The sequence below is a fragment of the Bicyclus anynana genome, chromosome 4 (genome assembly GCF_947172395.1).
Source record: "Bicyclus anynana chromosome 4, ilBicAnyn1.1, whole genome shotgun sequence".
NCBI classification, from domain to species: Eukaryota; Metazoa; Arthropoda; class Insecta; order Lepidoptera; family Nymphalidae; genus Bicyclus; species Bicyclus anynana.
The window spans coordinates 7,801,836-7,827,311 of NC_069086.1; the positions used below are offsets into that span (position 1 = coordinate 7,801,836).

General features: G+C 35.6%; 4 protein-coding genes and 1 non-coding gene across 6 annotated transcripts in view; 1 reads left to right on the forward strand and 4 right to left on the reverse strand.

Moving 5' to 3' along the window:
• LOC112053771 (uncharacterized) overlaps positions 1–5,146 on the reverse strand; it is a 221,968-nt gene extending 216,822 nt beyond the window's left edge. Inside the window, exon 1 of one of the 2 annotated variants that reach the window (XM_052891611.1) lies at positions 5,107–5,146. The gene's annotated coding sequence lies outside the window, so the exon portion shown is untranslated. Of the gene's footprint in view, positions 1–2,275; positions 2,384–5,106 lie in introns of those variants that run through there. The other variant, XM_052891610.1, reaches the window with a different exon arrangement.
• The window catches only part of LOC112053772 (EF-hand domain-containing protein 1-like), a 75,075-nt gene that overhangs the window by 18,590 nt on the left and 31,009 nt on the right, over positions 1–25,476 (forward strand). Inside the window, exon 4 of the mRNA XM_024093326.2 lies at positions 25,138–25,301. Coding sequence (XP_023949094.2) covers positions 25,138–25,301 — 164 coding nt within the window. The remainder of the gene's footprint in view (positions 1–25,137; positions 25,302–25,476) is intronic.
• Positions 11,355–15,574, reverse strand: LOC112053774 (uncharacterized). The gene is given in 2 exon segments (XM_052891614.1): positions 11,355–11,944; positions 14,613–15,574. Coding segments are annotated over 2 exon segments (891 nt in total). The 5' UTR covers positions 15,082–15,574; the 3' UTR covers positions 11,355–11,522.
• LOC112053773 (uncharacterized) lies at positions 15,794–18,179 on the reverse strand. Its single transcript, XM_052891613.1, has 2 exons — positions 17,671–18,179; positions 15,794–16,336 (listed from the first exon to the last, which is right to left on the reverse strand). The coding sequence occupies exons 1-2, from the start codon at positions 18,115–18,117 to the stop codon at positions 15,899–15,901; spliced, it is 885 nt and encodes a 294-aa protein (XP_052747573.1). The 5' UTR covers positions 18,118–18,179; the 3' UTR covers positions 15,794–15,898.
• Trnan-guu (transfer RNA asparagine (anticodon GUU)) lies at positions 24,118–24,191 on the reverse strand. Its single transcript has one exon. It is a non-coding gene; the product is annotated as a tRNA-Asn (tRNA).

Genomic DNA, 25,476 nt, shown 5'->3' on the forward strand with positions numbered 1-25,476 from the left:
CTAAACAGACAAATACGTTAAGCAGCAAGCACATAGAGTAGGTGCAAACTATTCGTATAGATAAACATGTGAGTATTCGCCTTAACAGGGCATTGCTATAAAGGATACAGGTGCATCTGCGTGAAGTTGCAATTTGCAAACATCTTTATATAATACAGTCTTGTTAGAGGAGATAGAATAATAATGCGACACGATTCGGTACTTTATGTTTACGATTTTTCTGTTTTAAAAATTTATTTTTTTCCGTTTTACTTATCTCATTTTTAACCGAATCGAAAAAAAGGAGTCTCATTATATACGTATTATCTCCGATTACTCGATCTCGCATGGACCAATATGGATTTCATTTTATTTAAAAAAAAATCATAAAAATACCGGTTACGTAGTTGGTTTTAAAATCAAAATAACGAAAATAAGTCTACACAAAAAACTGTTTTTTTTTTATTGTGTGGTGTTTACGGTCACTTCATATAGTTCCAATGACATTGTTTTAGTAATTAGAACACTTAGCATGTTATTAGAATATTTCAAATAAAAAAAACTATTATAATTGTGGTCGTTTGAAAAAGAATACAATAACTAAAAATCCCCCGACTCAAAGAAAAGTTTGAAGGGTTTTGCCAGAAATTTATTTACTTAGAAAAAAAAATAATAGCTGATTCCATGCTATTTTTTCCACAGACTGATAGATAGACTGAACTTATAAAACCTTTTTTTACGTTTGGGGTTAAAAAGTCGTTGGTACTAGCTTGACACTACTCAGCAGATAATATTTTATATTAAGGTAAGCGTCACGCATCCAACCCTTTGAACTGAACTGCTTATGAACTTTCGTAGCCGCGCCCTGTCACGCTCGAGAAAGGTTTGAGAAGGGTTGCTACTTGCTCCTCAAGTGCATTATCGAGATTGTATATTTTTCGTTGTAACTATTACAAAGGAGATGGACCAAAATTGTATGGAGCCCAGCGGAAATAAAAGAAGATATTTTTTAACTAGTTTTGATTATACAAATTTACGAATTTACTTTAATTCTTTCGAAATAATACTCATTATCTCCCAAGAAATGCAACATTAATAAGGGTATTAATGGCGGATAGATGACGTTTTCAATGCAGTAATCGATTTGACGTTTGCTGTCAATTGTCATGTCATAGTTGCTCTATGGGCGCCATCTTGATAGAACTCAAAAACTTGAGTTTTTATTTTATTTCTTTCTTTTTATTTAGTTAGATTTATTCACTTTAATAAATTTTAATAAAATCCTTGCATTTTATAAATATTAATGATGCGGGTACAAGAGTGGACCTGAAATGGACCATCTCCTTTTCCACTTATTTATGGGTATTTTTATACTAAAGGACGTGTATATTTTCCCTGGACTGTTGGTTACGTGTACGTCCCTGAATTCGAAAATGATGAAATTATATTGAACTAGCAGACGCCCCGCGGTTTCACTGGCATAGTTACCGTTTCCGTGGGAATATGGTGAGAAAATATAGCCTATATCCTTCCTCTATAAATGGGCTATCTAACATTGAAATAAATTTTTGAATCGGAATAATAGTTCCTGAGATTAGTGTGTTCAAGCAAAGAAACTCTTCAGCTATAAAACATTAGTGTAGATTCGTCGTATAAGTAGTGACTAGTGAGGTACCTACCTATAAAGTAAATGATAAAAATGAGTGTTAAAAAACCATTATCCGCCAAGTCGAGCAAATAAGCGGCACGTAGATATATCTACCATCCTTTTTAATCAGACATAGGTTGACAAAAATCAAAATGAATATCTATTAATCTAATTAAAATAGGGCTCCAAAACAAAGGTATCTTTTTAATAACCGAATTTAAAAAAATATTTTGATAATATATATCTACTTACCTACACTTGTTACTTAGTTACCTACCTACGAATATAGTTATTTATAGCAGGACTACACTAGCATATTGTGTATTTCAAACCTTTTGACCTTGACACTACGTGCGTTCACAATCATATGTGAGAGCGAGATAGATAGACAACAAGCTGTCGCCCCAACACATCTCATGACGTCACGTTTGTTTGTAATAATAATCCTCGTTTTATTGGTCAAGCGCTAAACGATTATCGACTCAAGCAATTTGTCTATAAAGTTCAGTATTAATTACCAGTGCACCTAACCTCATGAAAAAGTTATTATGAATTCGTTTATTGGGTATTTAATACATTATTTATAAGTCATTATCAAATCATATAATGATACATTAGTATAATAATTACAGAAAAATATTAACTCACATCTGCTCAGTAGTAGGTACTGGTAGGTACAAATTTCACTGGGCGACCCACGCGTTTGCCGGCCGGTGAAACTGACAGCTAACGTCATTGAACTAGTTTGGCTTTGGCATTGGCAAATGGCTATGCAATGCACGCTCAAAATGTCTTCTACCTGCAGGTAGATTCACGTAGATAACTACAGGGTAGGTATATAGATACATATTGGGTTAGAATTCTTTCCTGTGTTTTACATCAGAGGTTCCCAAACTTTTTTTTCTCATAGATCACTTTAAAATTTAACTGGTTCCAGTGGACCTCTTGATTCGTCCATGGAATTTTTCGTTGCAATTAAATCAACAGCCACCACGAATTAACAGTTTTAAAAAAAGTAGTGAGAATTTATTACTTAGTTAATTAATTAATTGATTGTGCATCATGTGTGGATGAAAAAAAATTAAATTTTCTATGAAAAAACTTATTTTTTTAATTTTTGATATCTTACTCACAGCACAAGGAAGCAATCAATGCACACATTTTCGTGGACTCCCGCTTACGAATCGTGAACCCGTGAATTTTTATGTCACGTCGACGTAGTCTTCGCCGACTCTTCCGTAGACCCCTGGGGGTCCACCTGGACCACTTTGAGAATCAATGGTTTACATTATAAATCGCTTACCTACTTTATGAAAATATAAAAATGAATATTATATTTTTATGGCACTTGACCGCGACCATAAAATAAAGTGTTCGTTTAATGGAAGTTGTTTGCCAAAGGCTGTCATTGTAGGCATAAATAACTTTATATACCGAGTTTGTAGCATATACAACTCTTTTTTTGCAGTGACTTTGTAGGCATGTAGGTAACATGTCTACAGTATAAAATTTCGTTGACAGTAAGACATTTGGTATTAGCGACAGTATGGTACGAGTACGAGGTACCACGAGTAACCATACTAACAACGAGTTGATATCATGACAATTGTGTACGAAATTTTCATCTTTTGACATCTTTTTAATGTACCGAGCAACCACGGATTACGCGTCTAACACTTTTGTTTACAATTGTATTTGTAAACAACTGTAATTTGGGTTCAACTTATGTGCTGGGGTCTATTTTACTTGGTTCACAGAAATGAGCAATCTATTACAATTATAGAATAGAAATATAATGTATCTAAGTAGGTAGGTTAGCTACATTGAATAAAATTGCTATAAGTTGAGATGGAGCCAGGGGCGAATCTGTTTTTTCCTTGGTCAAGCGTACGTTTATACAAGGCCCCTCAAAAGCACGCTACGCCACTGGATGGAGCAACTAAATTACAAATTTTAGTAGTTAGGATAAGTTCAAACTTATCTACGGAACTGCTAAACGGACTTTTATGCAATATTCAGTAGCCAGTTTAAGTCAAGTCAATATAAAATACATACCAAAATGGCGGCCGGTGTTGCCGGTGTGGTAACTGGGTTACCAGGTAATAAAAAATTCTAAGCTTTGGAACGAGATAATGTACCACGAAATTTAGGACATTGTGACTGTTTAGTTGTACCTACTTATAACTAAGCATTAGTAAAAAATATTTGGTTAGTAACAACTTTAGGTAAACTCCCCTCCTCCGAACTTGTATCATTAACGAGGTTATTCCTTATTAGGTACCTCTGCCTTCGATTCGAAGGGCGTAAGTTCGATTCCAGCTTTAAAATGCACTTAACTTTTCAGTTAAGTGCATTTTAAGAAATTAAATATCACTTGTCTGAATAACACTTGTGTGTGAAGCAAAAATATCGTGGGACTTTTCTTAGTTTGCCAAACCGCATTGGGACAGCGTGGTGGACTATTAGCCTAACCCATCGCATTCTGAAATGAGACTCGTGCTCAATAATGTGCCGATTTTAATTTTATATAATAATTGTCAAGTATTTTAAATATCACCAATATGCCCATTCCCCTCCAACTAGTCGGGCAAGACTTTATTAGGAGTGGGTACGACAATAGTCGAGGTATTATAATGGGCGGGGATCGAACAGCCACCCCTCGGTGATGAGTTCTACCGCTTTCCGAATATGGGTTGTAAATGATGATGCTTCACAATGTCATCACTTTACCAGCAATCGTACTTTTCGAACAGTTCATAGTAATGCGATATAAATATAAATATAATCTTTTTAACATAAAAATGGGACCGACTTAAAAGACGTATTTCAGTTATTTTGATTTTAACACTTAATTACTAAACCGATTTTCATGAAATGAAATTGTACCAATTTGAATTTGAAAAACAAAAAAAGACTTTTTAAAATTGGTTATAAACGACGAGTTATGAGTTAACAAACGGTAAAAAAACGACTTTAAGAAACGTCTCCTCGTTTCTTAAAGACGGTTAAAAAATGGCGGTGAAACAAGTCAGGACGATGAGCATTGTCACACTACTGCTACTAGGCTTTTGGGAAATAAACAGGAACGAACTCAGTAATGATAATGTCAACCTTTACATTAAGGTTAATTGCTCGCTGAAATCTTAAATGTCATGTCGAGGCGTAGAATAAATAATATAGGTCGAGGGGTGGTAAAGTACAAACGCTGCAATACCTATAATATACCTACTTGTAAGTATACCCACAGTCAATCTGCAAAACACAAAACTGGAATTTGATAAATTGCATAGGTACCTATTCGTCTACTTTCTTGTAAACATTTGTAGTCTGTTGAATGCAAATTATGATTTGTATGTTTAGTTTGTAATTTGTAATCAATATGAAATCTTTTTTTAATATTCAATCGACTTCTACTACTACATTTAATAGCGAATAATAACACGTTTAAGCCAGTTTTCCGAAAAGCCACATATACTTACCAGTGGCGTAGCCTGGGGTTTCATCGGCCAGGGGCTGTTTGAAAATCTGTGGAGCCACCATAATTTCATTATTATTATTTTAAAGTTAAAATCGTACATACCTATAAGCAGCTAAGAACTCTGTTTGTAGCCGATAGTTTTCTTGCGATTGGTTGCTAGTGTAACTGTCAAGCTTGACTGGGTGGGCAGTATTTATAACAAGGTCCTGATTTACACCGTACAGCGTATTGGAAATCATAATAAACTACTACCACTACTTCGGAAGGAGCACACATCTAAAAGAATGTTATAGCCTACCGAACAAGCCCTACATTACTGCTCTCTTTGAAGAGGCATGTGCTACATTTTGTCTAATGAGTTACGAGGCGTATACATTTGTATTTTTTTTTATTATCAATTGACATCATTATCGCGTATTACAAACGGTAAAGGAAAAATTTCACGAGGACACCTGCATACCTTTGACTTTTTTTAATTCTCTACGAGTGTGAAGCCTGCCAATCCGCCATATTGGGCCAGCGTGGACTATTAGCCTAACCACTCTGTTTTTGAGCGGTGACTCGTGCTCAACAATGGGTAGATAATAATGAATTTACATAGGTAATCATTGCACTTGCTGCCGCCCTCTTTCGTATGCCACCCGGGGCAAACTCCCCTGCCCCCTCGCTACGCCACTGCATACAACTAAATATTTTCATAAAGAAATAGTGTAACAAAGAGATAGGTCGTTAGTTGGGGTTATGTTAACCAACGTCTAATGTCGCAACGGATCGCTCGGTTTCATCAATCATTCGGTGCCAGGTGGCGCGCTGACTAATTGTACAGTCGGCTGCTACCGGGGATGACGGTGACAAATAACACGCTCCATGAATAAAACCAGATAAAGTTCACAAATTAAAACCCTGCTCAATATCTTTTTTTAATAAATTAATATTCAAAAACAACGAAAATCTTAATATATAAATGCGAAAAGTCATTCATCACGAAATCTCGAAAGCTGCTTGATGGGAGAATTCCAGATCCTGACCCAGTCCTAACTCAGAATTTTGCGGAAAATGTAAATGTACTAAAAATATCCAATTTCTAAATAATTGTTTTTTAATAAACCATTTCTACTGTTAAACTCCGGCACAAAAATCTGCCAAAAAAAGTAATTAATACGTTATTTCCTCGTAGCAGACATTGTTTATTTATTTTTTTAAAAACCTTATTTCGACCTTGGGTTCGAGCCCTTTCAAGCGTCTTTATTCCGTTATAGTCCTTAGTTTCGAAATGGCCAAAATCCAAAACTGCGAAGTCATAACACTGTCAAACTGTCAGAACACGTAATAGACACCTCGAATTTATTTGAAAATAATAAAATTTTAATGTATTGCATGTGCCTGTGTATTTACAAAAAAAACTGTCGTCGTGATTGGTTAATTAACCCTGTTATATTAGTAAAATTAAATATTTTATTAAATTAAAATAAAGCAACAAACTCAAAATCTTAGTTTAAGAATAAGTTAAATAACATACATTATATTGAAGAAAAACCGAAACTTCAGGAACTGACAACCTTCAATTCCTGTTCCCATACAGTCAAATATAGTTCAAGTTCGTTGGCATTAGATTGTAGTATTATGTATTATGTGGCATTAGTAACAGCCTTAACATCACTGTCAACTAAGCCATGACAGTGGGGGACAAAATTCGATCAATCAGTCGCCAGGTGTGAGGAGACGTCGTGATGTCCTGACTAATTGTCCTTACAGACGTTCCAGGACTAACGATGATAAACAACAGTAGGTACACGTCGAAATAATAATGATGTTTGCTTCAAGAAAGTTACGACTTTACGGGATTGTTTCAATTTTCGAATAGAACCGAATAACCTCCATGGCCCATGGCATTTATTCTGCTAGTAATGAATATGGAAGCAGTCATTTTTAATCCCCGACGCAAAAAACGTGTTTTAAGTTTGACGTCCGTCTGTGTGTGAGTTTGTCTGTGGCATTGTATTTCTTAAACAGATGGACCGATTTTGGTGCGGTTGTTTTCATTTGAAAACTGTGTTTGGTAATTGTCGGTACACCAGTGTCGGAGTATTAGCTCTTTTCCAAAAAGATGTACAAGTATTTTTTTATATTGAAATAAAAATAAACAAGTAAATAATTTTCGTAGAGATTTAAGAAAATTCTCTGGTATGCAGGTTTCCTCACGATGTTTTCCTATACCGTTTGAGACACGTGAATCGTGATATTTAATTTCTTATCTATACTAATATATAACGCTGAAGAGTTTGTTTGTTTGATTGAACGCGCTAATCTCAGGAACTACTGGTCGGATTTGAAAAATTCTTCAGTGTCAGATAGCCCATGTATTGAGGAAGGCCATTGGAACCACGCGGGTAAAACCGCGCGGCGTCAGCTAGTATGGTATATATAGAACTTAAACTTACGCTTAGGGTGATATTGTTTGACTTTGTTACGATCACTACCAAATGGGTTTCGTCCGAATCCGCGACACACGGACGAAGTCGCAGGCGATATCTGTTAGTAGGTAATAGTAAAAATGCAAAATTGGTTAATCAAATATAATAAAAAATAATAGTTACTTAATTAGTAGTTGTTTGTCTGTTACCATTTCACGGCTAAACCGTGAGCCGATTTGTATAAAATTTGATATAGAGTTAAAATGGACCATGGAGCAGAACATGAGGCTACTTTTTATTCTTTTCTCAAAATTGTATTTGACAAAAATCCAAAAAGAATTTTCAGAAACAGATTCGCGGGCGTCAGGTAGAAAGTAGGTATTAACGTAGGCGTGTCCATATGTCCGCATCGTACATAAAGGACGCGTCGTATCAAACGGATTTTCAATTTTACGGTAGATAAAATCCGTTCGATGCGATCCGTACGATGCGGATCTGTGGACGCCTAGCATTATACCTTCTAAAATATTGTCATCATGACTTTGTCCTTCTGCCACGCTACGAGCAAGTGGGCTTGGCACAACACGTATCCCTCTTTAATCGACTGATAGGTTATTACTATTAGATAAACCTTAATGGTTATTATTATTAAAAGAAATTAACTGGGTACGTAGGTAATATAAATGATTTCTTAATGATTTCTCGCATTCATTACAATTTCAGATAGATACTGCGTGATTAAGAACAGTGACAAGTAGGAATTTTTATGGTAGGTACCTACATAATCGCAATCATTTTTATATTTAAAAATAAAACAAAACTAATAATTATTTTAAATAATTTATTACAATCCCCACAATTTACATACTACAAATTTAATAACCTATCTACATTATATGCTACAATGAAAATGCATTCCTTCCATACCTAATCTCTCGGAAAAAGTTACTGACAATCAAATTATTCCTCAGAATAATTATTATTCAATAATATTATAATTATTCCAATCTTATTCTATCTTCATTATCTTATCCATCATTATTTTGTTATTATTTATCTTGTTAATGGTAATAGGTTAAATAATAATAGTTTTTCTTCTCGCAAATTAAAAAAATACATAATGCATGACCATTGTCGTGATTTATGTATTAAATATTTGTATAGGTACATAGCTGTTGTTTGCAGTTAATATTTGTATACCTATTGTTAACTTGAAACTCAACATAAGTAGGTACACTTTGCACTTCTGTTTACCTTTTAGAAATAGTGTTGAATTGAGAACCTCTTCATTTATTACAAGTTTTGGCTGGTGGGAGGCTTCGGCCGTGGCTAGTTGACCGGCAAAGACGTACCGCTAAGCGATTTAGCGTTCTGGTACAATACCGTGTAGAAACCGAAAGGCGTGTGGATTTTCATCCTGCTCCTAACAAGTTAGCCCGCTTACATCTTAGATTGCATCATCACTTATCATCAGGTGAGACTGTAGTCAAGGGCTAACTTGTAGAGAATAAAAAAATAAAAAAAAACGTCGCTTAAAGGATGTGACACAAAAAAAAAAACGATATTACCATGCGCTTATATAATGAGACACAATTTGCACACCCATGAACCAATTGATCAGACATGGGACACCGTAAGCGATACCGCGCGCCGGTTGTGGCAGAGGCTTCACAGCATACACCACTGTGTGGAGTATCCTACCAGCAGTGTACACTCTAAACAGAATAGTAGCCAGATCTGGATCGGGTCCCGTACTCAAATACAGTGCACCGAGAAACCAGAACACCGGTATGTTCTCCAAATCGTTGAGATGTGCTCGTCGAACTCTCTCGACGTCGGGGTCGTCGAATTTCACAAAGCCTTTAGTAGTTTTAGTGTCCTCCACATTGGCGAATACATTCTTCCTGCGCCGCACTCTTCCAGTGAATATTCCCATGGCAAGTACTTTCAATGCTAAAACACTAGAATAGAAAATGTATGACCGCACCACTGGTTCCGTTAATATTGTTGAAGCCATAGTACCTACTTTGGATACTGAAAATCTAACCAACACTGAATGCGCACTTTAGTGTAACTGTATGATTAGTGTCACACCTATGTAGTCTTTGAAAACCTTATCTAGCTTATCTAATTTATCCTTATTAATTAGTTGATCGTATTGCAATTTGTGCCTAAATAAAATGTAAAATTAGGATTTCTGTGCATTTTAAATGTAGTGTAGTTAGTAGTTAATTTTTTACTACACTTCTAAATTAACTTGGTTAGCTATAGTTATGAATAGATGTCCCACACCGCTTCAGTGTGGGTTGATGCCCTAGGGAATTTCATTATGACCAGTAATTCAACGGAAGCATAAGAAATTAACAAACAAACACGTTTTTGCATTTATAATATCGGTTATTTTTGATATAAAATGTAATAAATAATGATCAAAATATTACGAGTATATACGATATATCGATGGTAATGTCGTATGATTTTGTTTGTTTTATGTTTATAAATAGATAACGATGATTAATTTACCCTGCTGCCCATGTCTATCTAAGTTAAAAAGTAATCATTGAATTAAATATTTTCGTTCATGAGTTTAACCTTCAATTTTCTTATTATTGCTCAATCTTTTTCGTAATAATCCAAAGTTATTTTTTTTTTTGGAGTTGCAGGTTTTTCTACCTATAGAACGGGTTTACGAGTCTCAAATTTAATTTGTCAGTGACTTGAAATTATGAATGTTTTGTTAACTTCAACTAAGGAAAATTTGATCAACGAAAATCGCCAGCTATTGGTACATATAGGTAGGTAGGTTACAAATACCCTTTGAAACTACATTATTTTATAATTATTTTATAACTCATTTATGTAAACACAATGTCTAAAATAGAGGTAATAAACCAATATGCCTGTTATACGAGTAGTGACACTTTGAACGATTACTTTATATAATTACATTATCGGACGCCCACAACTTCATCCAAGTGGCACGTCGATTCTCTTTCTACGATCGCTAACGTTTCGAAAACTAGAAAAGTGTATGGAAATGACAGATCTTGATCACGTGACCTGTCGATAGCAAATGTCATTCCCATACATCTTTTTAGTTTTTGAAGCGTTAGCGATGGTAGAAAGAGAATCGACGTGCGACTTGGCTAGGGCGGCAAATCTGCACTACGCGAGTCTACTGTCTACGATGCTCTCCGAGTAACTGGAGATAGAACAAGATGGCGTAACATTCTAAGGACAAGAATAGAATGAATAGAACGTGTACCGAGTTTTCTGGATATTTGCTTATTACGGGGAAGATCGAGGTATGAAAGGTTAAAACAGATTTGGACGTAACAATATAAAAGGTTCTATTTTTATTTGAAAAGTTTCATGACATCTGGATGACACCTCCAGTATAGGGATTCATAAGCGGTCAATATACCAGACATTCAATATAATCCACGTTTGGATGTGAGAGAAACTGACGCGGTGATCCAATTGAAAGTTGCTTTTTGATTCGTAATCCTCTTTGACCTTTTAAACTTTTACCTACTCAACATGCTTTTATTTATTGAAGAATCTAAAAAGCTGTTGTTATAATTGTTTTTTGTATTCTGTATTATAATATCTAATTTTACAATATTACAGAATAAAACTGAAATAAATAAAATAAATTGAAACCATGTTTTATTTTTATCATAATTATATATCTATGTGCAATAGTAATAATAAAGAAATACAATTTTCTATTAACATTTTCACCATTATAGGTCCATAAAAGTTATAGTAGGTATATTCCTTAATAAATATTTCCTTCCAAAATAAAGAAATTCATGAGAAATATATCCTATTTTTTAAAAATAATTTTTTTTTAGTTATATTGCTAGATTTTTACATAGGTATATTACAGATACAAATCTATTACAATTTCGATACATGCGCATGGTAAAACAAATTAAAATAAATATCAAAACTGTAGTTGTGATATACTGTTTGTAACACTTATATTACTTTGTAAAAATTACAATGCTCCTAAGTAATGAAAAACGATAGATAATCCCATGAACCAATTGATCAGGTATGGGATTCCGTATGCAATGGCGCGCGTTGGCTGTGGGAGAGGCTTGACAGCGTACACGACTGTGTGTATTATCCGACCAGCGGTATACGTCCTGAACAGAAGAGTAGCCAACGCCGCAGAAGGCCCTGTGGTCAGGTACAAGCCACCGAGCAACCAAAACGCCGGGATGTTTTCCAAATCGTTTAGATGAGCTCGTCGAACTCGCTCCACGTCTGGATCGTCGTATTTAACAACGCCTTTAGTTGCTTTGGCGTCCTCTTCGTTTGCGAACACTTTCTTTGTATGTCTGACTAATCCTGTTAACACTGACATGCCGAGCAATTTTAGAGCCAAAATACTGGAGTATACGATGTAAGACCGCACTGCGGGCTCGATTATAGACACAGGCACCATGTTTATTTCAGTTATTGATTTTGTGCGACGAAACGTGCGGTCTGTGGAGCAAACTGGCACAGAGTGATCAAAATTCAGACTTCAGAGTTCTGACTCATTGTGTGATTCGATGTTATACTCGTACGTAACAGAATATAGCTTATAGTAAAACAGTGACCTATACTTAGATAATATGCAAGTCATGCTCTTATTTCCTGTATTTGTCGTTGCTAATATGAGTTAACTGATTCATTAAAAAAGTAAATGAAGACAACAGTGCAATTCTAAAAATAACTGTTGTCTAAGTTACTAAGGCAAGTCTAAAGGTTGTTAGGTACTAGGTACATAAATAACTATAAATATGAAGAAGTAGTAAAAACACCGACCATGTGCATTGTGCGTGTCAGCCGCGAAGTGTAGGATTTCGCAGTTGGACGCTACAAATGTCAACTTAGAATATTGTTGTTTGGTTGGTTGTTATTAAATTTTTATTCCTACTTACTTCCTACTACTTCTACTTTCCTTTAATTATCTTTATACATATAGTACGAGATCCGGATATTCACATTGACACATTGCACGTGGGTTGCCTAGTTAAATTGCGGCCGGATAGTATTAAATGATTACTTTTTTTAACTTATTTCTCTTTCCGACATTGGATAATTAAATAAAATTGTATATACCCAAAACAATTCAAAAAGGTTGTCTGCTTTCGCACTGCAACTGTGGGGTTGCCAGATATAAACTGTTAAGTTTTTTTTTTATTCTTTACAAGTTAGCCCTTGACTACAATCTCACCTGATGGTAAGTGATGATGCAATCTAAGATGGAAGCGGGCTAACTTGTTAGGAGGAGGATAAAATCCACACCCCTTTATGCTATTTATATACCTTATCAATTATTTAGTCGTATAATATGTCAAATGAAAGCTTATTTTATGCTTAACTAGCGGACGCCCGGGACTTCGTCCGCGTGAAAGTTGTTGTAAACTTTCAACTACCCCTATCCTAACCCCACCCTAACCTACCTCTACCCTACCCCTACCCTACCCTATCCCAACCCTACCCCTACCCTACCACTACCCTACCCGTACCCTACCCTACCCCTGCCCTACACCTACCCTACACTACCCCTACCTTACCCCTACCCTACCCTACCCTACCCTACCCTACCCCTACCCTACCCTACCCCTACCCTACTCATTAAAGCTGCACTTCTTTATTTATTCCTCCCACCGCGAGTCGCGTCGAGCGCGGCAACCGTTACACAAAAATAATCCTTAAAGCATGAAATTAGTATTCACGCGCGATGGCTTAGCGTATTTCATGTATAACTTTGGTGTTTCTTTACCAATTTTTATGATTCTTTTTTTATTGAATAGGTAATAATGTTAACTTTCTTATTAGGGATAAGTGATGAGTGTTATAAACATAAGAGTAGACAAATATAATTAGAAAGCTCCGAACTGCTAAGCTATCGGGAGTTACACGTGTTATTGTGAGTCAACCATAAAAGATAGACATATATATGCTGTTGTGTTTTATAGATAATTTTAAGGAGAACATTTCCGTCATACATGATTTCTATGTAGCTTTAACCATTAAGGCTGTACACGCGACGGAAGCTTAAAAAATTGAGTAACTTCTCAACATTTCTCTTCACTGCTCTGCTGCTATTTATCGTAGCGTAATGAAAAGTATACTATAACCTGCCCAGGAGTATGTAGAATAATTGTACCAAGTTTCGTTAAAATCCGTCCAGTAGTTTTTGTTTCTATAAAGAACATACAGACAGACAGACAGACAGACAGACAGACAGACAGACAGACAAAAATTCTACTGATTGCATTTTTGGCATCAGTATCGATCACTAATCACCCCCTGATAGTTATTTTGGAAATATATTTCATGTACAGAATTGACCTCTCTACAGATTTATTATAAGTATAGATATAGCTATAATACTAGTACTAAAGTTGTGTTTGGCCTAGTTCACGTTTTTCTAGATTTTGTAGGAAAAATCTGTTTGGCCGCACTTTAACTAGGCAACCTATTTCCTATGTGTTACTGTGAAAATTATGTATTAATTATTTCATAGCACTAATGAATAACAGATATGTTGATACTACTACTTTTGTAAAATTTTTCACGTGTAATCTTTTTTTTTGACATGACATGATAGACGGTCATGTCGAACCAATAAAGGTTTCTTGTTGACTAAACTACTAGTTACCTACATACTAATAAATATGTATTTAGGTTTTTTTAAAAAAAACAGACAAAAATAATTATTAATTTTATTTTAATCAATAAGTAGCTGATAACATTGAATCTTTTGAAATTGAATACGCACCGTTATCTTATAAAGGTACCTACTTAAGACAATAACATTGTATGAAACCTTACCAGGACATTATGGTATATGTAAGTAGGTAGGTACCAATATCAATTGTATTATTATTTTTCCCACATACACTTCGCGCTATTCTCATAACTCATACGCAAATAGTAAAACGTGTTTCTAAAAACTCGAATGAAGTCATAAAATCTAATTCTTAACATGATTTACACTAAAGAACCGTGACCACCAAATTAAACCAAATCCCGAAGAATACAGTCTTACTTTCAACACTTCAAACCATAGATTTCTATTTTCAACGTTCTGAGTATCCAGTTTATAGAGCGGTTATATAATGAGACACAATTCGGACGCCCATGAACCAATTGATCAGATAAGGGATTCCGTACGCTATAGCTCGCGCCGGCTGAGGCAGTGGTTTGACAGCGTACACAATCGTATGCAATATTCTTCCAGCAGCAAACACCCTGAACAGGAGAGTTGCCAACTCGGCAGAGGGTTCCGTAGTCAGATACAAAGCACCAAGCAACCAAAACGCCGGTATATTCTCCAAATCGTTTAAGTGGGCGCGTCGAACTCTCTCGACGTCCGGATCGTCGTATTTCACAATGCCTTTAGTAGATTTAGTGTCTTCCGGGTTTGCGAACACTTTTTTCCTGAACCGTACTCTTCCAGTCAACACTGCCATGCCCAGTACTTTGAGGGCCAAAATACCGGAATATACGATGTAGGATCTCACCGCCGGTTCAGCTAATGTTACAGGCACCATTTTTGTTTAAATTAAAACAACTTGGTAGTTTGATATTGTGAGAAACAAACGCGTGCGGTCGACTCGCGTATCTGACACTGTATGTGTGGATGATAATAATCTAATCGCTGAGTACAGTACGAGTAGGTAGGTACTTTGAACGTATTATGATTATTGAGCCATAGCAATGACTGTGAATTGCTACAATAATCATATACAAAATATAACGTTAACGTATCTTGATGTCATGTGAACATTAGGTCAAAAAAGCAAGTCATGCTTGCCTTAAAACTTTTTTTAGCGGTTTGGTAATTTTTATAATAAGATCTTTTGACCTTGCGTTTCAACAAGAAAACAAGTTTCCTCAGCAGATTAATTCAACTCGTTTGTTGCATAATTACCTCCATAAATTACCGACTTATTAACGTTAACATTTTTTTTTAAATTAAAAATATATACGTACTAGCGGACGCCCGCGACTTCGTCCGCGTAGAATTTAGTTTTTCACAAATCACTCGGAAACTATGGATTTTTCCGGGATAAAAGTAACCTATGTGTTAATCCAGAGTAGAATCTATTTCCATTCCAAATTTCAGCCAAATCGCTTCAATACTTGCGGCGTTAAAGAGTAACAAACATCAAAACATCCATAGAAATATTCTAATTAGCAGAATAAATAAAACCATTGCAAATAAAAATAAATAACAATTTAATGACCTTACATTCATACATAGTCTTAAAAAACCCCTTCAAAGATAATACTTACAACGATTTCGTGAAATAAAGTTCTTAACGTAACACACACCAAAAAGGTAAACTTCACTTAATACACGTATCTCTATGCGGCCGATAAGTAATACAACACAGTTTGGACGCCCATATACCATTTGATAACATACGGCACCATGTATGCGGCCCCACGTGCCGGCTGCGGCAATGGGACCACGGCGTACACCAGCGAGTGAATGACCCTACACACTGTATACACTCGGAATAACAGTGTCGCCCACCCAGCGACCGGCGCCGTGGTCAAGTACAATGCTCCCAAAATCCAGAACGCTGGAATGTTCTCCAAATCATTCAGATGAGCGCGACGGGTTCGTTCCACTATCGGGTCGTCCAACTTCACTTTGCCTCTGAAGGCTTTTGCGTCTTCGGGGTTTGCGAACGATCCTCTTCCCATTCGTATCAGTGACGTCAGCGTTCCCATGGCCAGCAATTTCAACGCCAATATGGTTGAGTAGAAAATGTATGTTTGAACGAGTGGGTCTGATAACTGTATTGCAGCCATTTTGTTGAGAGACAAGGAGACTGCTCACTTTGGCGGTTGTTGATAGAATGTGGAAGTTGGAATATTAATGTTTAAGTTTCGCTGTACAGTTTAACGGTAAATTACTTGTTCGGTATAAATCCCGTGGGCATATTTCATTGAAGGTTTAATATACAATGTTTTGATACGTATTCGGACGATTCGTCGATGTAAACCGTATACACTTAAGTTATCAATAAGTCGGTGTTTTATTATTAATGATAATGAGATGTTTGTCTTTCACAATACGAATTAAGGTTAAAAATATTTGCAATGCAAAAGGTAGAAAATTTGCAAAATCTAGTAGTTTTTTTAAAAGTTTTATACATTTAAAAATAAATTTAAATGAAAAATACATATTTCCATGTTACTATAAGGAAAATAATAGTTAAAAGCTAAGCTTAAACTTCTAAACACGGCATTGAATTTTTTTCAACTTATCAAAAGATTATTAGCTAAATAGAAAATTTATATTAAATTAATGTGTGTGTGAGAGGCTTAGCTAAGTATTTTTTTATTATCACCATTAAACGAGTACGAGTATATATATATTATTTTAAAACTACTTAAAACTAAGTTATAAATACTTTGCTTTGCAATAGAATAGTTGTAAGTAAAGGTTTTATCAGATAAGTAAACATTAATACTCGAGATCTTGAGGGTAAACATGTTACATACAAGGTAATAAATGCAATTAGCGGATAACCACGACCAAGCAGTGGCGTGCACAAGAATTTTTACTAGGGTATGCACAAAACATACATCATCATCAACATCATCATTATCAACCCATATTCGGCTTACTGCTGAGCAGGAGTCTCAGTCAAAACTAATTCAACTCGTTTGTTGCATAATTACCTCCATAAATTACCGACTTATTAACGTTAACATTTTTTTTTAAATTAAAAATATATACGTACTAGCGGACGCCCGCGACTTCGTCCGCGTAGAATTTAGTTTTTCACAAATCACTCGGAAACTATGGATTTTTCCGGGATAAAAGTAACCTATGTGTTAATCCAGAGTAGAATCTATTTCCATTCCAAATTTCAGCCAAATCGCTTCAATACTTGCGGCGTTAAAGAGTAACAAACATCAAAACATCCATAGAAATATTCTAATTAGCAGAATAAATAAAACCATTGCAAATAAAAATAAATAACAATTTAATGACCTTACATTCATACATAGTCTTAAAAAACCCCTTCAAAGATAATACTTACAACGATTTCGTGAAATAAAGTTCTTAACGTAACACACACCAAAAAGGTAAACTTCACTTAATACACGTATCTCTATGCGGCCGATAAGTAATACAACACAGTTTGGACGCCCATATACCATTTGATAACATACGGCACCATGTATGCGGCCCCACGTGCCGGCTGCGGCAATGGGACCACGGCGTACACCAGCGAGTGAATGACCCTACACACTGTATACACTCGGAATAACAGTGTCGCCCACCCAGCGACCGGCGCCGTGGTCAAGTACAATGCTCCCAAAATCCAGAACGCTGGAATGTTCTCCAAATCATTCAGATGAGCGCGACGGGTTCGTTCCACTATCGGGTCGTCCAACTTCACTTTGCCTCTGAAGGCTTTTGCGTCTTCGGGGTTTGCGAACGATCCTCTTCCCATTCGTATCAGTGACGTCAGCGTTCCCATGGCCAGCAATTTCAACGCCAATATGGTTGAGTAGAAAATGTATGTTTGAACGAGTGGGTCTGATAACTGTATTGCAGCCATTTTGTTGAGAGACAAGGAGACTGCTCACTTTGGCGGTTGTTGATAGAATGTGGAAGTTGGAATATTAATGTTTAAGTTTCGCTGTACAGTTTAACGGTAAATTACTTGTTCGGTATAAATCCCGTGGGCATATTTCATTGAAGGTTTAATATACAATGTTTTGATACGTATTCGGACGATTCGTCGATGTAAACCGTATACACTTAAGTTATCAATAAGTCGGTGTTTTATTATTAATGATAATGAGATGTTTGTCTTTCACAATACGAATTAAGGTTAAAAATATTTGCAATGCAAAAGGTAGAAAATTTGCAAAATCTAGTAGTTTTTTTAAAAGTTTTATACATTTAAAAATAAATTTAAATGAAAAATACATATTTCCATGTTACTATAAGGAAAATAATAGTTAAAAGCTAAGCTTAAACTTCTAAACACGGCATTGAATTTTTTTCAACTTATCAAAAGATTATTAGCTAAATAGAAAATTTATATTAAATTAATGTGTGTGTGAGAGGCTTAGCTAAGTATTTTTTTATTATCACCATTAAACGAGTACGAGTATATATATATTATTTTAAAACTACTTAAAACTAAGTTATAAATACTTTGCTTTGCAATAGAATAGTTGTAAGTAAAGGTTTTATCAGATAAGTAAACATTAATACTCGAGATCTTGAGGGTAAACATGTTACATACAAGGTAATAAATGCAATTAGCGGATAACCACGACCAAGCAGTGGCGTGCACAAGAATTTTTACTAGGGTATGCACAAAACATACATCATCATCAACATCATCATTATCAACCCATATTCGGCTTACTGCTGAGCAGGAGTCTCAGTCAAAACATACGAAGTATTCAAACTGATAAAAAATTCTCATTAATATGGATTTATAGCGATAGTATAAACTCGTAGTCCCCAACGAGAACAATTAGAGAGAGAAGAGAGAATTTGGTACACTAACTGTTAAATTGTATGATGCAATGGGATTAAAAAGGATACGAGAGCTTACACTGATTTTCTCGCAGACGAAGTCGAGGGCGTCACACAAGGGAAAACCATTTTTCATATAATTTACTTGTTTACTAAATATGCCACTTTTTGTGTTTTGTGAGTTTTTCGTATTTCGTAATTTCAACATCAAAGGCTGGAGGAGAAAATTTTCTGTTCCAGTTCTGAAAATCGTAGAGTTGTTTAAATGACTACCAAATACATTATTTGAAGATGATTATAATATTTCTGTATCGATAATAATAATAGGTAATCGATGTAAAATTACATACCTAGTATTACCGTCTAGTAGACTGTAATAAATTATGTCATTTTATAACGACTATTTGCTATAATTTATTTGCAGGAGATTATTTTATTACACATTTGTTTTCATTCCGTACTCAATCTGTATTTGTAATGTATTCAGAACTCCTCAATATATGAACTTTGACAATATATTGTGTACTTTATTGTATTGTATTAGTATAGATAAATGCCAAATCTCACAATATCCGTGTTTAAATAATAAAAAAAATGGAAATTTCAATCAACAGTGGTGAATGCCGATGCCAATAGTCTCCTGGAAATAAAAAAGGAATTTTAAATACTCTCTACATTTTTATTTTCAACGATGTTCAATCTACCTTAAAATATGATCCAAGTGGTATTTATTTGACGCATTTTTTATCTATTAACTACATAGGTATTCATTGAACTCATTGGTTTATTTTGAATGATAATATTTATTTGCGAAGCACTGGCGCCGGCAGCAATTGCCAATTCAATTTACATGCTAATAAATACAGAGTATATTCCATTTTCGTTTAATTTTTTGTTTGAATATCCATGTAAATAAGACGTACGTACGACCAATTTAAAATTTCAAAATGTATACCTCCATACAGCAATTGGCAGAATGTTTCTTTCTGTAGAGTCAACTATATGATTTATTAATGTTTTGAGAAAATACTTTGAATTAGGTTTGCGTATACTTAATTTAGTAATTATTTTAATAAAAATTGGAATTGAACCCAAAGTACATCTTTGATTTGAGTCCGGTCGGCTTTAAGTTATACAATCTTTAGAAAATCCTAAGTTTTAAGTACCGAAAAACTTAGGAATGCGCATACACATAAATAATAACTCATGAAGGCAATTAGTAGTAAGATCTGATGAAGATTATGGCCATCTGATCTGTAATAATATCAGATTTTTTTTTTTCTTTTTTATTCTTTACAAGTTAGCTTGACTACAATCTCACCTGATGGTAAGTGATGATGCAGTCTAAGATGGAATCGGGCTAACTTGTTAGGAGGAGGATGAAAATCCACACCCTTTTCGGTTTCTACACGGCATCGTACCGGAACGCTAAATCGCTTGGCGGTACGTCTTTGCCGGTAGGGTGGTAACTAGCCACGGCCGAAGCCTCCCACCAGCCAGACCTGGACAGATTAAGAAAATCTCAATCTGCCCAGCCGGGGATCAAACCCAGGACCTCCGTCTTGTAAATCCACCGCGCATACCACTGGGCCACGGAGGCCGTCTAAATCAGATGGCCATAATTGTTTATTAAGGCAATCATTGTCATAATCTTACGATTCTATAAAAACGTATTATAAAACTAGCATACGCTCGACACTCTGAACCTTTTAACTTAGAAGAATTCCGACACTTCCAATAATATTATCGTCATAATTCTAACCAATGTACACACAAAATCTAATAATATAAACAAACACTTCTTTTGTCAGCTAAAACTTTGCTTAACTCATAGCTGTTGTCATCCATCCCATCACTATACAAAAATACAAATAAGCGCTTTAGAAGTATCTATAGATGTAAGGTAAGGGGTAAGTAACTATGTTCTAAGATGTAAAATTTCGTTGAAATTCAGTTTACCAGCACCATGCTTAGTAACAAGAAGCCTATTAAACGCCTATCAGGCGGTTGGCAGCAGCTGGGCATATACACAACATTGCTTTACAATTTAGTTAACATAAACATACGTTGTTGCTATCTGCTACGCCTACGAGTGTGCCGACAATTGAAACTGTATCAACTGATACTGAAATTGTAATATAGCTAAACTGAACTATAGCATTGTTTTACAAGCTTGTTATATTATAAGAGCCGTGATAGCCCAGAGGATATGACCTCTGCCTCCGATTCCGGAGGGTGTGGGTTCGAATCCGGTCCAGGGCATGCACCTCCAACTTTTCAGTTGTGTGCATTTTAAGAAGTTAAATATCACGTGTCTCAATCGGTGAAGGCAAACATCGTGAGGAAACCTGTCTGCCAATCCGCATTGGGCCAGCGTGGTGGACTATTGGCCTAACCCCTCTCATTCTGAGAGGAGACTCGAGCTCAGCAGTGAGCCGAATATGGGTTGATGACGACGATATTAATAGAGCTTGTATCATAGCATGTTATTTGAAATAGATCATTGATCTATACTGAATCTAATATGTACAGGGCGCTGGATAGTAGGTAGGTATTTCCTATAACTTGACGAGTTGACAAGACCACATATAAGAACCGAACTGCATAACCAATGTTCTATTAAGTAAAAAATAAAACTTTTTATGTTTTCATACAAAGTAATTCAAATAATCCCGACTATCCATATAACACACGCCTGTAACTACATTTTAATAATAATAATAATCAATGAATAAGTTGGGCTGCGTCTTTATTTTATGGATGGGGACACATTTTAAGATCTATTTACAAAATAAATATTATTTACTCCCAAAATATTAATTTTAAATCATACTTTGAAACATTATGAATTTTTTTTTTTAAATATAACCTCTAGAGTTATATGTACTACTATATATACTGGGAAATACTCCCCAGCACCCTGTATACAGTATAGATTAATATACAGCTTAAACACAAATTTTGTCTTTTTCATCTATATCTTTAGAAGGCCTCCGAGGCGCAGTGGTAAGCGCGGTGGATTTACAAGACGGAGGTCCTGGGTTCGATTCCCGGCTGGGCCGATTGAGGTTTTTTTAATTGATTTAGGTCTGGCTGGTAGGAGGCATCGGTCGTGGCTAGTTACCACCCTACCGACAAAGACGTACCGCCAAGCGTTCCGGTACGATGTCGTGTAGAAATCGAAAGGGCTGTGGATTTTCATCATCCTCCTAAAAAATTAGCCCGCTTCCATCTTAGATTGCATCATCACTTACCATTAGGTGAGATTGTAGTCAAGGGCTAACTTATAAAGATTAAAAACAAACAATATTTTAAAGAGGTGAAATTTGTGGTGTTGTATGGGGTAGTCTCTCAACGCACTGAATCGATTTTAAAAGTTCTTTTAGAAACCCAAAGATTTAGGAAATCTTTGGGTTAATTTCTTCATATTGGGCCCCCCAACTATTTTTGATGCAGGGCACCTCCAAAGCACGCTACGCCACTGGACTCACCTATTATATAGCCGAAGACGCCTGTCCCTTGTTTTTGTCAGTCGACTATTAAAAACAGGCTCAAGATATTAACAAACAAGTAGGAACTTTAATAGGCACTAGTGTATACCCATATGTTTCACCGGACGTATAAATTTCCTTCAACAGTTGTAACCTACAACTGTTGAAGGAAATTTATACGTCCGGTATTTATTTTATGTAGACCACAGGCTACATAAAATAAATTCTATTTATTTCTTGTTGAACACGAGTAGATAGTGTTGGTAATCCTCATCTATCCGTAACGTGGGGTGGGTGTAGATTGCTCTCTGATTGCCTTTATCGAATGGTTTCGTGCAAACATCGGCGCTGGTAGATAGGTACACCTACCAGATTGCTGAACGTACGACCTAGATTAGACGGTAAGGGAGATTTGTTGTTTGGTTATAGTGGATAAACCTCCAGCCTCCACGCTTACGTAAATAAGGCACACAATAACTGGTGATTTACAAATATTGTAGAGTGAGATGAGTGTGTAGCTGTTGTCGCGCTTTTAGTATAATATTTTGCAACATCTGTTGCAAAATATTAAACACTAGCCGACGCCCGCGACTTCGTCCGCGTGAAACTCGATGTAAATTTTCAACTACACCTATCCTACCCTACCCTACCCCTACCCTACCCCTACCTTTCCCCTAGCCTACCCCTAGCCTACCCCTACCCCTACCCTACTCCTACCTACCCCTACCCTACTTTTCTGGTTGTTTTTTTACACCTTGTGTCCGAAAAACCTAAATATCTTACGGAACCCTATTTTTTCCAAAATAAAATTTAGCCCTTTGTTACTTGTAGATAATGTAGCTTTCGAATGGTGAAAGAATTTTTAAAATCGGTTTATAAGTCTATTCATTACAATCAAACAAACATACAAACAAAGTTTTCCTCTTTATAATATTAGTATAGACGATGTCGCAGGTTTAAAGACGAAGTCGCAGGCGTCCTAAATTACTGAACTGATTTCAAAAATTCTTTTACTAATGGAAATCTACATTATCAGCGAGATGCAGTGGCTAATAGCTATAATTCATCCCCGTATCACTAAAGGAAAGAGAACTACGCTGGTAAAAAACCTAAATATCTTACGGAACCCTATTTTTTCCAAAATAAAATTTAGCCTATGTTACTTGTGGATAATGTAGCTTTCGAATGGTGAAAGAATTTTTAAAATCGGTTTTTGAGCCTATTCATTACAATCAAACAAACATACAAACAAAGTTTTCCTCTTTATAATATTAGTATAGACGAAGTCGCAGGTTTAAAGACGAAGTCGCAGGCGTCCTAAATTACTGAACTGATTTCAAAATTACTAATGGAAGTCTACATTATCAGCGAGATGCAGTGGCTAATAGCTATATTTCATACCCGTATCACTAAAGGAAAGAGAACTACGCTGGTAAAACCAATGGGAATCTACTTATATAGGTGCGAGTAATTGAGGCTTTTGAAATACAGAAACTTGATATATTTGATTTGTCGTGTACACAGCAAAAAGCACATCTCTCTCGTCTCGCGTTATGAGGTTTTGAAAAAAAGTCCGCCCCCGGGTGGGCTCGAACCACCAACCTTTCGGTTAACAGCCGAACGCGCTAGCCGATTGCGCCACGGAGGCATGTATGATACTGTAACAAATCATTTACCCATCTGAGACGTGTCTATTGTTACATATTCGACCTGGCACCGTCTTCGAAACGATCAAGTGGATAGCACATTTTTCTATTATTTGCTCCTCAGTGCTTATTTCAGTGTTTTCGACTATTTTTTTTTATTTTCATTTTAAATTTGATATATTTTTTAAAGTTTTTAAGATGCGGATCAGAATGTTGGGCGGTTAATTACGGATAGTAGAAGAATAGATGTGAACAAAATGCATATGATGAGATGGATGTGTGGTGTGATAAGAATGGATAAAATAAGGAATGAGTATATAAGGGAAAGTCTGAAAGTGACGCCAGTGTCAGAAAAATTGTTAAAGGTTAGCTTGGTATTGACATGCATTGCGAATGGATTAAAGTCATATTACCAAACGAATGTTGAATTCGCAAGTGGAAGAACACAAAAGGACGGGAAGGCCAAAGAAGAGATGTTTGGAGTGTGTGAAAGAGGACATGTGTGTAAAGGATGTCGATGAGGAGTTGACAAATTAAATGACATGAAGACAAATGGAGAAGATTGACATATTGTGCCGACTCCACTTAAGTGGGATAAGGGAAAGGAGATGATATTTTTAATTTTTTTTTTACACAATTATTATTAGATAGTATACGTAGGTATTTAAATGCTCGTATATTTTAACATCTCCGAAACGGGTCGAAAATAAGGATACCTATGATAATTTGATTTGATTTGATAGTTTTTATTTTTAAAATCTATCAGATATTTTTTCAGAAACGTAAATTACAAGGCCTTTAAAAACATATAATTCATTACGTGGGCCATTTGTTTGTTCCGTCATTTATGATTAAATAAAAAAAATACAACTTAGACGAAGTACGAAGTAGCGGGTGTCCACTGGTTTACAATGTGTTTTGATAACATGCATATTTTTAATTTCTCAGGAGTGGTTGGAGTCTCAAGGTGTAGAGTTATCCAAAGAAGAGGATCTTCCCATAGATGCTTATAGTGAAAAAGAACATTGGAAGACAATGAAGCCACCGAAAAGAGTGAAAAGCCAAGCAGATCGCTTACAAAGGTTCCTAGAATACGAGGGAAAAGTATTGACGTGAGTACAAAAATTACGAAAATAATGTTTCTATATTATTCATTATTTTGTACGGATATATGACTGAAATCTTGATTATTATCAAAATATAGTATGAGATTCGACAGAGGTTGTACTAACATTTTTAACCGGCTTCAATTGTGTGTCAATTTTAAACAAAATATAAATGGTGAAT

Excerpts from the sequence above, each read along its gene's own strand:
- LOC112053773 (XM_052891613.1), bottom strand. The coding sequence starts at position 18,117 with ATGGCTGCAATACAGTTATCAGACCCACTCGTTCAAACATACATTTTC. Across the intron at positions 16,337-17,670 it reads TGTTGTATTACTTATCGGCC|TTATCAGACCCACTCGTTCA; the intron begins GCATAGAGATAC and ends GCTGCAATACAG.